This window comes from Zonotrichia albicollis, chromosome 9 (genome assembly GCF_047830755.1).
Source record: "Zonotrichia albicollis isolate bZonAlb1 chromosome 9, bZonAlb1.hap1, whole genome shotgun sequence".
Lineage (NCBI taxonomy): Eukaryota > Metazoa > Chordata > Aves > Passeriformes > Passerellidae > Zonotrichia > Zonotrichia albicollis.
In genome coordinates, this window is record NC_133827.1 from 33,963,995 (window position 1) to 33,982,816 (window position 18,822).

Consider the following 18,822-nt stretch of genomic DNA (forward strand, 5'->3'; position numbering starts at 1 on the left):
TATTGTTCCTGGCAAGGCTCTAGTGTCTCTTATGATTCTGTACTTTAATGATCTGATTTCTTAGTACTTTCCACTGAAGAATATATTTAACAAGCATCCATGTTTCCTCCTCCAAGATAGGATTTTTAAATTATGAATGTAATAAAGACAATGATGTTGCCAGTCTCATGATTAATAGCTTAAAGAGACATTTGCTAAGCCTTCATTCTCACCATTATCACAAATTCACAAGCTGTATAGCTTTGTAACATGCAGCAAAGACAAGATTTAACTCTATAGTTACACAGCTAAATCCACAAGCAATACAAGAAGGGCATTAGTGTAGCTTGATCTAGAAAAGCAATTTAAGTCCTACGTGCTCTGTTGACAGATTTGTGTTTTTTAAATGCCACCTTAGAAGAAAGTGTCTAATGCAAGATTCCCACCCTTATTTATGCAATGGGTGACATCTCCAATCTTGTATGTTGTCAGAACTTAAACCACAGTAAGTTACATCACTGTGAGACAGAGAGCATCATTAGTGTTCAGCTCAGTTACTGAACTAATCAACTGGAGAGGCTTCTCCTAATAACACATCCCAAAACAAGCTGCTACAAACATTCCCTCAAACATCACATTGGCTGCTTTTAAAATTAAAATGAAACCAAACCACTGAAAGAAAATCGGGTTTATGGTAAAACTCAATTTTATTACTGCACAGGAACATGGGCTTCATTCAATGCAAGAGCACACCCACAGTGCACAGTCGTTGCTCAGTGGAGTTAACTCTGCAGCACTTTGCGAGGTTTAAATTTTCATGTTGAATTGAGTAAATGCTACAGTAGATAATGCCAATCAAAAGTCTGAGAAAGTAAGGGTAGGTTAAGCATTACGCTGGAGATTCAACACAAGCCAGCAGCTCTGTGCAAGCCTGTCTGGCTCGGTGATCAGTGCATGTGAAACATTCAAAATATCACCTTCACACTCAAGAGAGACAGGTAAGAACAGAACAGCTGCATATTAGACAGCACAAAGGTCCAGCCTCCATTCTGCAAGTGCCAGCAGCTCAGCAATAGGCATCTCTCTACTCACCTTGCAGAATCAAGGCCACACTCTGCATTTATTGATTTGTATCAGGGACACAGTCATTTTAAACTACAGATTAAAGCAAACAAAATGGAAACTGATAATTCATTTTCAATTCTGTTTAAGGTTTATTACAACTCAGGTAGCTGAAATTTGTCACGCACGAGGCAGAGGCTTCACCAGTTCTGGGACTATTTGTATAAATCAGCACAGCGAGACAATCTCTTTGGAACAAGTCGTGAAATTTAAGCATCTGCCAAACCAGTTCAGAGTGATTTATGAAAATCTGAAGATCACATTAATGGAATTGCTAACAGCCATAACTACATCCACATAAATGTGCCTCTCATAATAAAAACACTCTACATAGTTCTGAATGTTTTAAGAACTAGTAAAATGACTACAGATTATGAAGTCCATCTCCTTTAAGGCATCAAAGACATTCTCAAGGAGGAGTTAATTAGTCCAGTTTCACAGGATACACCATTACAGAGCCTGAGATTCCGACTGCCTGTGATTAATTTCAACACTGCACCAACATACTTTGCTTACATTAGATCTGTTTTCAATTTCCCCTCCTTTTTTTTTTTTCAGAGGCCCCTCACTGGTGTGTTCACAGCTGGAGACTCAAGTGCAACTCCTCTGTGCTGCCCCATAACCAACTGGAACACTTGTCAGGAAACCTCTAGATGACAAGAAAGCACATAAGAAGTACTTTCCAACATGCATGTTTCCCCACCCTGTTCCCCAGTTCACAAGGCAGCAAATTCAAATGCAAGCCCCCTCCCCTCCAATGATCTGGGACACACATGCACTTGCTTCAAAGCACCCACGTTCAACACAAAGCTCACAGAAATCCTGGGCTTTGGCTGATGCTGCTGATAAGGGGATTGTGATTGAAGGCTCCTCACCATCTCTCACACAGAGCAAGATGGATGCCCACCAAGCAGTAGTAGGTACCAAGCCTTAGGAAACAACTGTCTGTAGTGCAGTGTTGGAGCACATTCCCATGCAATGAAATATATCCACCAACAAGGCAACTTGCACAAAAAAATAAGGGTCTTTTTTGAGGCATTGAGCCTCCCAGGCTGGTAGTCTCACAGGACACCTTTCAAGCTTCCTTACCAAATTGCTCAAATTGTGAAAATAAAAGCAATTTGCTCATGCAGTTCTTTTTGTTCCACTCCCTTTCTGCCAGGAGTCTTGAAAATAAAGCCTCACTTTCATGCACCCAGAGTAGCACCACCTCCACGTCTCTCCCTGGCCACCCAATTCTGTGTATTCCCTCACATCAGGATGCACAATTAGTAGCAGGTTATACTGAGGTAAGAACTGTCCTCTGGGTTAGCTGTGGCCTGGATCAGTTGTCCCACCACATAAGCACTGGAACCGTTCATGTGACAGCAGTGCACAGAGATGAGAATGGCTGCACTGGCTTGTATGTGCTACCCCACAGGAGGAACTACATCCCAAGTTCCAGTTTTCATGGAAGTCACCCTCCACTGCTCACAAGCACTCACCTCAAGAAGGTGTTGCTGTCCTGTCAGTTAGACCTCAGGGAAACACAGATAAACCATGTGCTGTGGGGTGCTCTGCACCATACAGTGGGCAGATGTATCTTGCTGTCTGGGTTTTAGGTTCTTTCTGATTCATTAAGTTCCTCATTTAAATTATCTAACCCAAGTGCTTAAGGCTTTCCTTATCTTGCTAAATTAAGCCAGCCCTTGCCAGCTGCCAACAAGGGGAAGTGGGAACACGCAAGAATACTGCAGGAACTCCTTCTCCAGCACAGCAGTGTGCACGTGCTTCCACTTCCTGGCCTGACTGTGCTTGGCACCCCCTCCCTTCTCCCTCCCGTCATCTAGGAGGGATTTGCACCTGGCTTAGCTCAAGTCTGAATTAATTTGCAAGACAGGGAAGTCAAAGTGGTTTTCCTCCACCAGAAGCCAGGGCTATGGATGGACACAAAGTGAAGCTGTGCAGCAGATGATGCTTAGCAATGAAAATACTTTTCCTCTGGGCTCATTCCTGTATCTGGCAGAAAAACACAGCAAAGACATTTGCCGGTGTAGCAGTGCCAGACAACAATCTCTTCAAGCAGAAGGAGCTCTCTTCAGCAAGGAGCACATTGCAGTTTCCAGCCCAAGGTGAAAGCCCAGCAGACCCACTGCTCTCACCCACCCTCTGCCCAGCACAACAACCCTGCAGAGGTCAGGGCTGGGCTCATGGGCTCCCACCCTCTGGGGCAGGGTGACATCACCTCGCTGTGTTTGCACTGCACCCACAAGTGCTGCAACTCCCAGCCAGACCCATCAGTGCTACTGGACACAGACAAAACCAGGCATGTTCGACACAATCAAACAGCAGATGCAGCAGAAATGAATTCATTTACATTTGAACAAAAGCAAAAGCCAACGGGAGGTTAAAGACAACAAGCTTTGAAGACAGAGCTGAAGGGAGAAATGGTACATTTTCACTGCATATTGTGGATCTGAGAAATGACTCAAAGCCATCTGAGATGTAAACAGTTACTGTCAAGGAGTTTATCTTACTATCTAGGCTGTGACTCTTCAAGGCTAGCTTTATAGCTGTCTTTAATACACACATCATGGAGACTTCTGCAGCATCTTGGAACTTACCACCTATCTGACTGACTGAACATTTCTGTACTTTCTCTTACACAGACAAGTGCTGAAGCTCTATTTGTGCAAAGACTGCTTTTTGTCTATAGGGACAGGCTGATAATGACAGCCAGAGAAATGCTAACAGAACAAACTTTATTAGCAACTTGGACTATTTGAAAAAGGGATCTTCACAAATTAAAGCTGTAGATGAGTTTAGCCACCCTAAAATGTGGTATTCAGTATTACACAGCCACAACAGGGACAATGGAACTATCAAATACATTCTAGCTGTTCTTTTTATGGCATTGATTTTTTTTGATACATTCAAAGCATTATTGCATCAGAAAACATATCATGCATCTTTATTTTTCCAGACAAATTCACCTGTATTTGTCATTTCTAGCTACACCTCAAAGGTGCCCCAAATCTACCGTTTCATGGGTTTAGTTGCATACTTTGCCTATATGCATGCTGAAATAATAAATATTAAATACAGGAAAGAACATAAGAGAACCAAACTGACATTAGGAATAGTCTATGGCAGCTCTGTTATGTTCTGCCAGTTAAAGAACTTTTGCAAAAGATTGAGGTAACAACAGTGGCCACACCACTCAGCTGAGAATCGCTGAAAATTCATGGAAATTTTCAGAAATTCAAGTACACAAACACCAGCTGCAACTTGTCAGAAATGCCAGAGAAATTAGGTTGGCTGCATTTTATTAGTCTATTAGCTGGCGTTCACACAGCTCCTTGTAAATCCTTTTTCTCACTCGGGGCATATCTTCCTGGGAGAACTGAAAAGGCTGGTCTAAGGCGAGGCACTTGCAGTACTGGGGAAAAGGAAAAGGCTTGGTTGAAAAAAAGGACATTTACTACATGAACAACATAGGCCACTGATTTTTACATAGGAATACTCTTACCTGGAGCACAAAAACCCCACAGTCACTGTCATTTTTCTGTTGTGGAATGCACTGAAAGGAAAAGAAACAACCAGAGACAGGTCAGATCCTTATCCTTTTACTTAGTTAGATCCTTTCGTTCTCTAACTCCTGCTTAATGTCCAAAAGCAGATTCAGCATAAAGATCAGTTGTCTCATGCTCAGAGACAGCTGTTCTGCAGCACCAGAAACTGGAGTTGCAATTGCTTGTTCTCATCCCAAACTTTGCAAGGTGACACTGAACACCTTGTTAGAATAACATCTAATAGTTAGAAAAATATATAGTATAGGACAGAAAATAAATTACAGTCTTTCTTTCAAGTTTATTTTCTTTTAGTGACCTACACAGAACAGCTTCTCAATTAGTTTAAATAAATGTTTGTACAGCATTATCTACTTTACACAGGACAAAACTATATCAGCAAAGTCACACAGGCCTAGAGGAAGATTACTCTCAGCATCCATGCTACCAGCAGTGGCTTTCCTCCCCCAGCCACACCAAAGGGTTTCAGAGAGCATGACAAATGGTTCATCACTAGGCAACAGGACCGAGCAAGGCAGTCTCAAATGATAACTTTCAACCTTCATTATTTCCTCAAACACGCTCAATTTTGATATGCAGAGCTAAAAAGTCCCAATCACTAGTGCTATTATATCTCTGGCACTTGAAAAGGCAAAGTAATTGTTTTTTCTCAACTCCCAGATCTTCTGCCTCACAGAACGCAGGAGGATGAACTGACTGCACAGGTTGTGCATGAGTGCAGAGAAGAATCATTTTATCATTGTATCAGCATCTAAAAATAAATCTGTGCAAGGAGGGAGCTGCTGGAAGTATGTCTGGTGTGCAATGACCTGTTTTATATCTTTGGAGCCATTATGGGATGGCTACGCAAATTACATATTCCCTCATTTACACTACACACAAGTTATTCCCTTTTATTGTTGCCAGACTTTGTTTACTTGTGATCAAACGCAATGTGCCACAAACAGCCCTGGAGACCAAAGCCCTCTATCCACAGCAAACATAAAATATCAGCAGTAGCAACATCAGCCTGTTCTCTCCCTCACCAAAGCCCATCCATTCAGAACAGCCCTTTCAGGAGAAGGGAGGCAGCTGAGTTTCCAGATCAGTCAGTCCTTGACCTTGTGTCAATATGGACACCAGCAGCAGGTTTTGCTGTGCACACATTTCATTGTTCAGATCACCAAGCCACTTGCAGAAAGTGCTAAAGCCCTGGTGGGAGTTGAATGACCAACAGAGCTGGAATTCCAATGTGTAACTACCTGCATCTCTACCCAGTACCCTCCCTGTGGGTAGCATAAACCCATTTAGTACTTGTACAAATATATGAATTTAGAAGCAGCTCCATGAAATCTCCCACAAAGTCAGACCCCAGGGCTCAAAGTGCTGCCATTTACCTTTGTCACAGCAGTCTGCCAACCCTGAAGGAATTCGGGGCGATTCTTCTCTTTTGCTTCAGTCAGCAAATACTTTCGAATGTTCTTTAAAGAAGGAAAAAAGCAACATTATACACCCACTAAAGAATAGGAGAGAAACACTGACTGCTTGGTTGGAATCCTTTTGACAATGAGGACAATTTTCAGGGGAGCATTGGGAGCAGAGCTAAAATCTAGAGGTAAAGAAATGAACTCTGGTGGGTACTGTGCCTTTTCCCATCAAGGCTCATTTTAGTCTATCAAGGGGAGCTCTAACACCCCTCAGCCATGCTGTACACTGCTCTACTTCATTCCAGACTAGCTGTGGCACCCAGGCACAAGGTCAGAGTGCTCCCAGACATGCACAGAAAAACAGAGCAGCCTGGCATGTGTTCTCTCCTGGCTGACAACAAGGCCCTTACGTTCAATACGGCCGCATTTTCCTGCTAGAATCTCAATACAAAATGCTCCAGTTCTGCAGCTAATCAACAAAGCTCCAGGGAGAGTTTTAGTGACATACAGGGGAAAAAAATAGGCTGACACAAGCGAAGAGAAGGAAGCAAGATAAATGAGACTATGGTCTTGGGTTAAACAAATCCTACTTCTCTGTAAACAGGCTGGGAATTTACAGCACAATTTAAACACTGCAGCACACAAATATTCACCTTAGCGTGTGGATCACAGTGAATTTTGGGGTATTGCTCCCCTCCTACCCCTAGAACAGGCAGAAATAAAATTTCCTCATGTCTGTGAGACATTCAGGTGCAAATGCCTTGCCTGGAATGGGATGGGAGAGATCAGGTTGCAAGGCTGCAGGAGAGACCTTAGGGCTGATGGCTGGTTCATGCTGCACGTTCACAAGCTAGAGAGCATGAGATCTCTTGCTCCCAGGACAAACATTAGCTTCATCCTCAGCAAATGCCAGCAGGCATACTATCTTCATTCAGAAGTCCTGGCTGGGAACTCTCCTGGGTACAATAATTACTACTCTTCTGTAAGCCAACAACTACACACAGTTAAAAGTAGAGGGCTGCTGCATCAAGCAAGCAATTAAGTTGACAAAATTAGCTTTTGTAAGAGGGTCATTACAATTTGCTAAGCCCAGCAAAAATTTCCTGGCTGTTCTTTATCAGGAAGACTGATAATTTAACTCCAGTGTTCAGGTTGCAGCCCTGAAAGGTTGCTGGGTTCTAACCAGAGGCAAACACCCCGTTTCAATGCAGGACAAGGAAAAAGGCAACACACTGTTAATAGCACAGTAACACATAAACCCCACTGGGCAACACTACAGCATCTTCAGTCCTGTGCTCTCACCCAGGCAACCTATCCCCTAAAGGAGCACAATTTATCATTTATCCTAAACACAAGCCCCTTAACAGATGAAAGAAGTGCCCTCACTCTCCTTGGGGTTCTTCTGCTTCCCCATGGCACTGGGCTTTGAGCTCCTGCTTTTTGTGGGAGTGCCAAGTCAGAGTCACCAAAGCTGTGCTGATTACACGGTCAGGCTAATTGGGCAATAGGCAGTCTGACCTCAGCTCCCAGCTCTGGTGTGACCCTCGAGCCCTGTGCTTCAGACTCCTCAGCAGGACAGGATGATTCTCATTTCATACACAGCAAGACAATGACAGACATACCACATTTAAAGTTTATGGCTGAACAGAAACAAAGGGGGAGTGTTTCCTTTAAGAAAACAGTTCAGACTTTGCAGACACAGCTGTCACTCTTACCTCTACACAAAACTTAAAATGAATGCCTTGGGAATCGTAAAATGAAATAATTCGACTGGGGATGTTCACAGTAATGAGGGACCAGTGGACTTCCAGGTGAATAGGAATTAACAAGAGAGTCTTCTTAAACAAGTCCACCTGGCAAAAAGAACAACATATATTACAGTGAGTTCCACAGGCAGAATACAGCACAGCCAGACATTAATTGTATCCAAGTTTCCTTTCTGCCATTCCATAACTGAAATCTTATTTTGCCCCCTCCACTCCATCACCACATTCTTCACATTTACCTAATACACAACTTATTAGCAGGCACAAAAATACAGTTACAGACCAGAAAGTGGCTGAGGAACCTTGTACAGTGTCAGAATTAATCACTTCTGTATTTGTGACAAAATCCTGCTCATGCTGCATTGCAACATGTGTGTTGAAGTGGGATTTCTTAGGTAATGATGGCAATACAACTGAGCCTCAGTTTAGGTTAGCTCTTCATCTCTTCAGTAATGACACTTGTCCAGTGTGAGCACCACTCAATTCTATCAGAGCTGCTGATAGAAATGAGTAAGTGACAGACTTTGGGGCTGTTGATGAGAAGCTCAACACAAGGTAGCAATGTGCATTCACAGCCCAGAAAGCCAACTGCACCCAGGGCTGCATCACAAGCAGTGAGGCCAGCAGGTCAGGGAGGAGACTGTGCCCTTCTACTGCTCTCACAGGAGACCACACCCGAAGTGCTGTGTCCAGCCCTGAGGCCCCATAGGTAAGAAGGAGGTGGACCTGTTGGATCAGGTCCAGATGAAGCCAAAAAGATGTTCAGAGGCCTGGGGTACCTCTGCTATGAAGACAGACTGAGAGAGTTTGGGCTGTCCAGTCTGGAGAAGAGAAGGCTCTGTAGAGACTTTATAGCACCTTCTAGTACCTAAAGGACTACAACAAAGCTGAAGATGGACTTTGGACAAGGGCATGGAGTGACAGGACAAGAGGGAATGGCTTTAAACCGACAGAGGACAGGTTTAGATTAGATGAAAGAAAGAAATTCTTCCCTGAGAGGGCGGTGAGACATAAGCACAGGTTGCCCAGAGAAGCTGTGGCTGCCCCACCCCTGGAAGCGGGGCAGGGGCTGAATGGGGACTGGAGCAACCTGGGATAGTGGAAGGTGTCCCTGCCCATGGCAGAGGGGCAGAACTGGATGATCTGCAAGGTCTCTTCCAACCCAAACCATTCCATGATTCTATGAAGAGGCTGTAATTACAAACACCCCACAAAACCAGCAAGTTTGTAGTTTGACCTCTTCTGCACTAACACAGGCTCTGGGACTTGCCAGAGGAAAGCAGAGGAGTGCAGGATGCTTTGGTGAACTGAGGAAAGGAGGGCAAGAAGGTAGAGCAGATTCATCCTTTCTCAAAGCTGGCTTTGTAGCAGATGTACTGTGGTCTCAGGCAAGCAAACAAGGGAAAAGGTCTTGAAGTACAGAACAAACAGATCAGCTGTAACACCCCCCTCCCCGTGTCTGTATGGCAGATGAGCCCTTATGCTTTTGGAAGCCAGCCAAGCCAGGGCCTTTCATGGTCTTCCTTCTCCTAGCTCCTCTTGAAAGAAGTGTCTAATTACTGGGGTTTTGGTGGCACAGTCCAGAAAATAAGCAAAAATAGAATCCTGAACTAAATGAACTCATCCTGTGGGAAGATTTCTAAGCTTTTTTTCCTGTTTTTTTAAGCACTGTGCAATTTGAACTGTACATAATTGCAACACTACTGGCAAGGACAGATCTTTTGTAGGAAAGAAAAGTCTATTTCTTGAGTAACAATGGGAAGTCGAAGAGACAAAAAGGTGTGGGCATTCACAGCAGTTATCAGCTGAGCCTGGCTCACAACAGTCCTTTGATTGTGACAAGCATCGACCCTGCTCCCACCTGCAGAAACTGCTTCCTGACTGGATTACAGCACATTCACTACACACCAATCCATCACTCCTGGAGAGAAGCACAGGGATGTCAGCCAGCAGCAAGCTGAGACCACAAAGGAAAACTGGAGTAAGAGAAATGAACTCCATCTTCTGTGATGTCCAGCAACAGCAGAGTCACACAAAACTCAAGGGACCTCATGTGGCCCTAGTTGGGGGATTACTGCAGGTGTGCAATCCTGCAGCAGAAGAGCAGAAACAGGCAGCCAAAAGTTTGTCTTTAGTTACAAACTAATGTACAGCAAGAGTGGTGGCAACCCAGATTCACTCACCACGAGAGCAGAGTCAGCTCTGAGTCACGACAGTGAATCAGGAGTGCCAGTGTGATGGGTGATCAGAAGGGACAGACACTAACAGGGGCTCTGAAATCACTGCAGCCAGAGCCAGCACAGGAGAGAACATTCACAAAACATGGTGCTATACTCAGGTGTGTTTCAAGAGCAGAAACAAATTCCCCTAAATTGCACATTGCAGGACAAAGGAGTCTACAAAATTCTTCCCACAGAAACTGCTTAGTTCTCATTCTTGCTTGAGAGATTCTTTAGGAATTTATGTGTAAATATCTAAAAATTGTCCTGTCTCATCAGGTACCTCTCAGCAGCAACAACAATACAGATCCTGCTTCCAGACTCTACCTTAATTTCAGGAGTTTTAACAAAACTTGGGTTGCTGGAGAAAAGGAACGTTTAAAAAATAATATGTGGGAATATTAAGCACCGATATTCCATCTCTCTTTAAAGAGATTTTTAATAAATTATATGAATAGATTTTATATTTGGATAATGAGTTCATCTCTAGCATTTCACAGATGTGTGCTATTTAAGTACTTCTGCAGAAAGATCATACATTCAAACACGGCCTTTGATTAGTCTTGCCTCATCTCCCATATTAGAAAGGACAAATGTTCCTAGAAAAAAAGAGAGTACTTCTTTTTGCATTAGCTATCCCTGAAAATATCACACCCATGATCTGGTGTGGGCTCTGGAAAGCAAGGTGAATTCTGTTCTTGTCAAGAGAACAACAGTCTGGCTTATTAACCATGAGTCTCTTTTTTGCTTTCTAGTACCTGGTATGCGTTACTTGGAGTAACAATTTGATTTTGTCAAAGAATACCAGGCTGAGATAAAAGGAGGAAGCAGAATTAAGTCTGCTCTCCTGTAGATTAGTGTACCTGGCACTGTCAGGAGCAGTAAGAGACATTTCTTGCAGTTAAATTAACAACTTGCATGAACATACACAAAGAGATAACCTCCCACTGAAGATTTAGCCATTCCAAGTACAACATACCCACACTAACTTGAATAGTGCCACACTACTATCTTCATCAAGCCCTTCCCACTTTGTACAGCTCCTCTGCTAACCCATCCCTTACAAATAACACACTTAACTCAGTGACTGAGCCCAGCCCAGCAGAAGCCCAGCACTGATGACAGCATGTTAAAGGTACCTTTTTAGTCCATCGTTTTACCCCATTATATCCTTTGGTTACGAGCTGTCTATGAAAAAAGCTGTTAAAGAAATGAACCTAAAAAGACAGAGAGAGGAGAAATGAGCACAGAAATTTTCATGCACAGTCATTCCCCTTCCCCCAGGATAATTTATACAAAACAACTTGTAATGAGGCAATATTTAATGTAGGTTTAGAAACAGAACCCCAGTAGGGACAAACAGAGGCGTTGCCAAGCCTCAACTCTCACTGTTCTTCAGCAAGCTAATAAAATAAGCCTCATTCCCCTATAATATATCATGTGAGCCACTGCAGCATTTATATTTACATTTTTGTATCTCCAGGCATATCATGTTTAATTTTTTTGTTGGGGACAGACTTGGGAGAAAAACACCAGGACAAGGAGTTAGTTTTTGTTGTTCTTTACAGGGATCAAGGAAGAGAACACTAGGCTGGAAAAGCAGGGGTGGTGGAGAAGGGAGCAACTTCTGGCTTTAGTTGCTGGAAGCTGAGACTCAGAAAAAGAAAACTGATCAAAACAGTTATGAGATTTAGTCCAACAACATTGTCTTTGGCATTCAACTCTTATGACATGAACAATATTCTGCTATTGAGAAGTAGTTTTAAGGTATGACTGATCCATTTGGAAAGTGAAAAATCAACATTTATGACAAAAAAAATGTAGGCTTATGCAAAAAAAAAATTAGCTCCAAGTTCACACTATTATTCCCTGTGCTTCGCTTCTTGCAATTATACTAACAGATTAATACAAATAGAAATCTGCAACATCTGTTTTTAATAATTCTGCTAGTATAGAGGTGGTAGGAGGCTTGAGCTGTTACTTGAAAAAAAAGTTAGAAAATTCAGCATCTGAGAACACAGTCTAATAGCCATTAGCTATGCCAACAGACTTCAAAACCACATTCTGAGGTACCAGCACAAAATCTCCCATGAGGATTTCAATTATGCACTAGGAAGAAAAAGCAGACACAAGCAAACAGATACAATCTCCAATACCCCTAGCCTAGCACACTCAGGAAATATGGAGAATACTAATGAAGAATCACCATCACCTCCAATCAAAGCAACAACGCTCTTCCTTCAGAGCTTGAAGATTTTAAGAGTTACATTGTGCAGAGCTCATCTAAAAATGGCTTTGTTTGGTTCTTCCTTTGTGGTCTCACCTGAAAACTGTTCTGTCCCTAAACAGATGGGTTTTTATAATTGTCACTGCTGCAAATTTAGTCACAAAATGGGGGGGGGATTGTTATCTTGATTACTTTTTTTCGCTTTCTTTCTCTCAATTGCCACCAACAGCCAGGCACTGCAGTTGCAAAGCTGTAAGCATTCTGAGGAGGATGCACAAAACAGAGTCCTGCAGAGTCAATACTGCCAAGGAACCAAGCAGCTCCACAGAAATTCACATTCACCAGGCAGGCAGCTGACACAGCTTGAGCTGTTACAGCCCCCACAGCTACGAGGTGGGCGGGAGGGTGAGTGCAAGCAGCACACGTGCATGGTTCAGATGCTAGCACTCATGGTTTGTCATCTCAGCAGAAATCCATCTTCATCAGAAATTTCAGCTGAAACACTAGGCTGCTGAGCAAAGGCACGAATACAGCACTTTAGAAGCTGATAAGCTGGAAACAGAAACCTCCAGGGAAGTAAGGAGAGTGGGATGGGCCAAAAGGGGGAACGTGTCTTCCACAGGTACATCACTGACATCAGGCTACCACAGAGAGCACCTGCAGGGCTAATGCAGTCAGTTCCTGAAACAGGAGCAACAGCACTGAAAAGGGAAAAGGAAAGGCAGAAAATCTGAGCAGCACATAGCAAAAAATTATAATGGAACCACTCGTTCCACTATAATTTGTTGGCCATGGTTGAGTTGAATCCTGATTCTATACCCGAAGTGTGCAAAGTTTCGCCCTCCCCTCTCCATCTCTCATTAGGTACATTTGTGAAATAATAAAACCCCCTCACCTTTTCAGGGACTGCATCCATTACCAGTTCACCATACATGTTAATTATCTGGAAGAGTTAGTAAATAGTTAAATACATACATCGCAATTTTTTAAGACCCAAATTCACAAGTGCCCATAAAACACAGACCCCTACCCACTTAAATCAGCAATATGAAGAGAAGACCTAAGAGCCACACTGTCTGAAGGACAAGCACTCTGCAACTAATAGTGGTCATCGTGGAGAGGGACTGTAACTTGCTGCTTGAAGTCTGCCTCAATCTTAAATGCAGTTTAATTCAATTTAAATCTACTGGTGCATGCCCTGGGCTCTGCAGCCTTCCTGCTTTTTTGGCTATGGGCCACAGTTTGCTGTTTCACTCTGTCATTCTTGCAATCTGCCCAAGCTTGGGATGGAGAAAGTTACTAAAACCTCTATGAGTAGCCACTATTTTATCAAAATAGTCCAACATCATTTGTTCAAAAGGAAACAGTGTAATTGTGACATCTCCCAGCTTCCAGACTTACTGCACCTGTCACTGTAAAAGCTGCCCACCACTCATCTTACTTGTGAAGTGTAAAGTAAGGGTAGCCCACCTGTTATGTCAGGAGGTGTACAACTGGTATTCTAACATAAATGGGCTAAAAAGGGTTAGGGAAACACATGAACACCAAGCATCTCTGACCTGGTCATTCAGCCAGTTCTGGCCTTCCAGTGTAGCCAAATCATCCATATCTAGCATGTGCTTATTATAGAAGACCCGGAAATTGCAAGTGGAGGTTTTTGGATGTTTTTCTCGATATTTCATTATTTCCCTGGTGATAAAAGGTTTTCTAAAAGAGGATTGAAAAGGTAGAGAAAAATCAAGTCAAGATCATGTAAAATGGATTCTGTTCTCCTAGTTGTTAGATGAAGATCATGCAGTAGCAATGCAAGTGATTTTTGTTCTTTACCAGGTGAACAATGTGATACTGCTACACACCTATGGGAGAAATCTTCATTAAAGACTTCTTTTAATCTTCCCATGACATCTTTTTCACAGAGTGGTACTAAACTGCCATATTTCTTCATAACTTCATCTAGGAATCCTTTAAATATACCAGAAAAATTAAAGTGCAAACATATAAAAAGCTTCTGAGTTCACCAATCCAATAAAGCTCTCAGTTCTTACAGGTACAACCAGCAATCATTCTGCACCCAACCAACATGCAGCACCACACATGGCAAGTACCTATTGAGGAAAACTAAGCTCAAATTGGCAACATAAAATAAAAGCGGGGGTAGGGGAAGGAGGACAAAATAAAAATGCATGAATCTGATCACTCAGCTTCACAGGAAAAGATCACCCCCTCTTCTTGCCATACACATACATATCTACAGCAAACTAATTATATCAGTGCTAGAGAAGAATCCATCCTCCTCCCTGCTTCAATTAGCATTTTAAACCATTTTACTGCAACGTGAAAAGCCATCAGTTCCTGCAACAGGTTTCATTGAAAAGCCAGTATCCTGTCCTTATGGCAGGCAGAATGACTCTCCTCAAATGCAGGCAGCTGGAGCTGGCAGTGTTTGCAGCCTGCTCAGTTCCGCTGCCGCACCACCGTGAACAGAACAGACACCAGACAGACTCCCAGCAGTTTAACTCCTCTACCCTTGCATCCCAGGGATGGCATTTAAGGTGACACAGGCAGCCATGGCAGCCTGTCAGTGCCCAGGAAAGCACTGAGCAACCACACCAGAAAAATATATTAACTTGGAAATAATGAAGAGATGAATGCTGGAAGAATTGAAAAACCTAGGAAATAGATGTTTTTCTTTCTCAGACACAAGACTGGAACACTGAAGATAAAAATTCCATACCGGCATCCAAAAGCACTCTGAGAATGAAAGAGAATGGAGAACAGGATTTCAACACTTGCTAGTAAACAAGAGAAAAAAGACCAAGTTGTCCAGCTCTCTGAAAATGAATTTTCAGATGCAGCAGAAAACATTTGTTCTGTGTACAGAAAGCTGGATCTGAGATCAGAGTCTGGTAAAATTGCATTAATCCAAAGTCCAGGACTCTTCTGAGGCTGGGGTGTGATGGCAGAGCATCACTGGGTAGGGCATTGTGTGCTTACTAAGGCTTTAAGAACATTTCCTGGAAACTTTCAAGATCAGGATAGGAAAAAGCAAGATGAGAGAAACATTGGACAGAAAAAGTGCCAGAAAAACAGCAGTAAAAATAAAAACTAAAGGAGAGAGACCAAGAAAAAACCCAAAACAAAATGAGCTGAGAATAGCAGTGAAGATATAATAAGAAGTGTGAGAGAAGGAAGGGAGGAAGGATTGAAGAACAAGATCAAATCACAATGAAGCATTCTTCACGAGAAAAGAACCTTCTTGCAACTCTGCCACACTTCTGCCTATCAACTTTTATCCCTTACATCTCAGTACACTGCGACAGGGAAGATGTTCCTCACTCTGGCTAGAAGTCTAGCTAGACAATGCATGGGGCTTATGAGTGTACCTTATTCTGTTTTAATATGTAAAAATTTTAAAGGCTTTTTATTCATGCACAGAGGAAGGACTGTTCTTGTCATTACAACTACGAGCAGCAGAGCTGCAGACCTCCAGTGCTACTGACCTCACTTGGGCTGGTGTAACTCAAGGAAAAGAATACAAAGTTCAGCCCCGGGGCAAAATCAGATACCCATCATGAACAGGATTTACCATGGGGCTGTTTGATACCTAATAGCACTTCTGAATGCACCAAGCATGGCAGCCCATTAACGTCTGAGTTCAGCTGCTGCAGAGAAATTCAAAACCCAAGAGCAGCCCTAACACTTGCACCTCCTTCACGTTTCTACCCCAGGAACTCTTGCCAGGTCAGCGCTATCTTTTAGGGTGCAGTTAATTATTAACAACATTCCTAAACACACAAGAACTCCTACAACTACAATTCTTTACAGCTTTTCAGCTGAGAAAACTCAGAAGTACTATGCTATCAGACCACAAAACGTTAACCTTTGCCACCCTGATACAACCTTGGCTCCTTGCCTGTTATAGAAGGACTACATCTCTTTTTCTGATGGACAAACTTGAAAACTCCATTGCAGAAGTGATCTCTTCACTGGGTTACCAGTTTCTCTCCATTTCTCACACAGCATCTGGTCCTTGCTGGATCACATATAGCCAGTCACAGAGGTACACATCCCACACTGACTTACAGATATGGGTGTGGAGAACTAACTCCTTTCTTGAGGTTCACTGTGTCCTTCACATTTTGCTTTAGAAAAATCAATTGAAAAATTGAAGGACAAACAGGTAGGCAGAAAAAGCAGAGCATGTCAAACTTTAAACAATTCCTTTAACACTCATTGACACCAGCTTACAGTTTATGGGACTCTAAAAAGCCAATTTCTCCAAAGGAAGATATCAGAACATCTCTGAAGTTACATTGATGATACAAGATGGCACAAGGTGTTAGCTTACTGCTCCTTACTCTGTGTGTAAAAAGCTGCTACACATAAATAAGACACCAATTACTATTTTTATCATGCTTCTCTTTAGAGTGACTATCAAATACTGCATGCTCAGCATAGCACAAAAAACCCCCAAAGACTTTTTGCAGAACCTTTGCTAAGACCAGTCTTTTAAAAAAATATTGTCTTACAGGATTCATTAAGCTTACTCTATGAACAATTGGAGAGAAAACTAAGGGACAATGAACAGTATTTGGCTATTAAACCCCAAGTTTAAGTGATTTAGTGAGCAAGAGTAGAGATTATAAGGGCAGAAGGAAGCATTAGAATACCTAGGATTTTCAAAAACCAAATTAAGAATAACAATTGTCAACCAGGTAAAAACCTGAACCTTTTGATTCCACATGATAAGACATTTAAAATTTCTATCAACAATTTCCTGCAGATTCCAATTAAACTACATTGTATTCTCTAAAACAAAATAATCTTAAAATAGCTTGTCAGATAAACATTCATTTGTCCCTCTTTCATGCAGCTCTCCTCTTTGCAGCCTCATTTAATCAAATGTTATGCTAAGTGACCTTTATAATTCAGAGTAAGAAACCATTTTGTAAAGGAATTAACACAATATGTAAACTCCACAATACAAGCAGCAGTTTCCAGGAACTCCTGGACCCCTAAGATATTTAAAGGTATACCACAAAGCCACGTTGCCAGCTGCTCATCAGCCACCCGGGAAGTTTTCTGACTGTTCCTTTTGCCTCCCTTCCGAGTTCCTGATTTCAGTCCTGTGCTTTCTGGTGAAGGCTCCTCCAGAGGACTTTTACTGTAAGGGTGATCTAGTAATTTTGAACTAAAAATGTCGAAGTTTAAGGAGCCTTCTACTTCCATCTGGCTAGAGCTGTCCTCATTCTGTGTCAGCTCCATGGATGAAGGTCCATTTGTGAAATTATCACTGACATCAGAATCCTGCAAGGAGGATTGCAACAGTGTCATTCCATCTACACCCACAACCTCCTTGGATTCTGCACCATCTTGATCTGAAACAGCGAGTTCTTTTCCTGCCACGGAGACGACAATGTCAGAGCAATGCTCCTCTGCAAGAGCCCCGTTGGTCTCCACCTGGTGCAAGGTTTCTGCCTCTGGAGAAGCATGCAGTTCTGGTGGGACAGCATCCACACTGGCACCGTGCCCTCGGGATTCTGGATCCTCAGCACACGGCTCAGCGGACACATCCTGTGTGTGGCAGATCTCGGGTGCACAGACCTCATTCTCCGCTCCGACAGATTTGGGTGTATTATTGTTCATATCGGACAAGCTGTACCGCTTCCAAAGACGCTTACTTCTAGATTTCCAGGAGGAAAACAAATTACAAAATCCACCTTCAAAATCCTGCTGAAGCGTTTCCTGATGGTCCCTTGTAACTTTCTGCACCCACCTTCGCCTGATTTTTCTTAATTTGCAAGTCTTGCCTCTTGCTCGAAGTTTCGGGAATTTTATGATTCTATACCGAAACCTAACCATAGAAAGTTTCTTGTGCATCATAAATAAAAATCTCTTTTTTACAGTATGATGGTTAAATTTGGACCTCTTTAGAGCTGTCAAGGGGCCACAAGTTCCATTCCACTCCCTTTGCAACAGCATTTCCTTTTATAGTTGTTTAAAACTACCAGGACTGTGTTGCCCTCATCATTATTGCTCTCCACACTATATACAAAACCACCTTTCTTTACAGGTAAGGCAGCACTTTCCAGTGAGCCACATGAGACATAATGGATATGGCCAGAGATGCTATTGAGAACAGCAACAGTTTCAAATTCTTCATTCAAGGGATCTTCACTCTGAAAGGATTCATTGTTGAGTTTCCTTACTGCTTCTACAGACGAGCTTTCAGCTTCCTGATAGGGACAGGATCTTTTTGCTCTCAGTAGTTTTGTAAGGAAAGTTGTATAATTCAACAGTAGGTTTTGGACAAGTTTCTGCATTTAGAAGCACATCAGGAGCCCTCCTGCTTTGGAGCTCAAGTGTCTTCCTTCTGCACTGCAGTATTCTGTACAGTTTGTTGTGATTTAAACTCACAAATAGCTGGACACTCTGTCTTTTCTTCTAAGTTAGGAAAACTTGCTTTTTGAAGCAGTATTTCCCAGGCTTTCCAAAAACAGTGGTCCATCTTCCAGACTGGGCCAACAGCTGATT

At 42.6% G+C, this 18,822-nt stretch overlaps 1 protein-coding gene across 2 annotated transcripts in view; it reads right to left on the reverse strand.

Annotated features, from left to right (window-relative positions):
- Positions 1 to 18,412, reverse strand: part of SENP5 (SUMO specific peptidase 5) — a 41,632-nt gene extending 23,220 nt beyond the window's left edge. Inside the window, exons 1-9 of one of the 2 annotated variants that reach the window (XM_026792120.2) lie at positions 17,325 to 18,412; positions 14,145 to 14,250; positions 13,848 to 13,995; positions 13,184 to 13,231; positions 11,201 to 11,278; positions 7,792 to 7,929; positions 6,047 to 6,130; positions 4,610 to 4,660; positions 1,628 to 4,519 (exon numbers count right to left, since the gene is read on the reverse strand). In XM_026792120.2, coding sequence (XP_026647921.2) covers positions 4,409 to 4,519; positions 4,610 to 4,660; positions 6,047 to 6,130; positions 7,792 to 7,929; positions 11,201 to 11,278; positions 13,184 to 13,231; positions 13,848 to 13,995; positions 14,145 to 14,250; positions 17,325 to 18,270 — 1,710 coding nt within the window. In that variant the 5' untranslated portion in view covers positions 18,271 to 18,412 and the 3' untranslated portion in view covers positions 1,628 to 4,408. Of the gene's footprint in view, positions 1 to 1,627; positions 4,520 to 4,609; positions 4,661 to 6,046; positions 6,131 to 7,791; positions 7,930 to 11,200; positions 11,279 to 13,183; positions 13,232 to 13,847; positions 13,996 to 14,144; positions 14,251 to 17,324 lie in introns of those variants that run through there. The other variant, XM_074547353.1, reaches the window with a different exon arrangement.
- Positions 18,413 to 18,822: the final 410 nt, after the last annotated feature.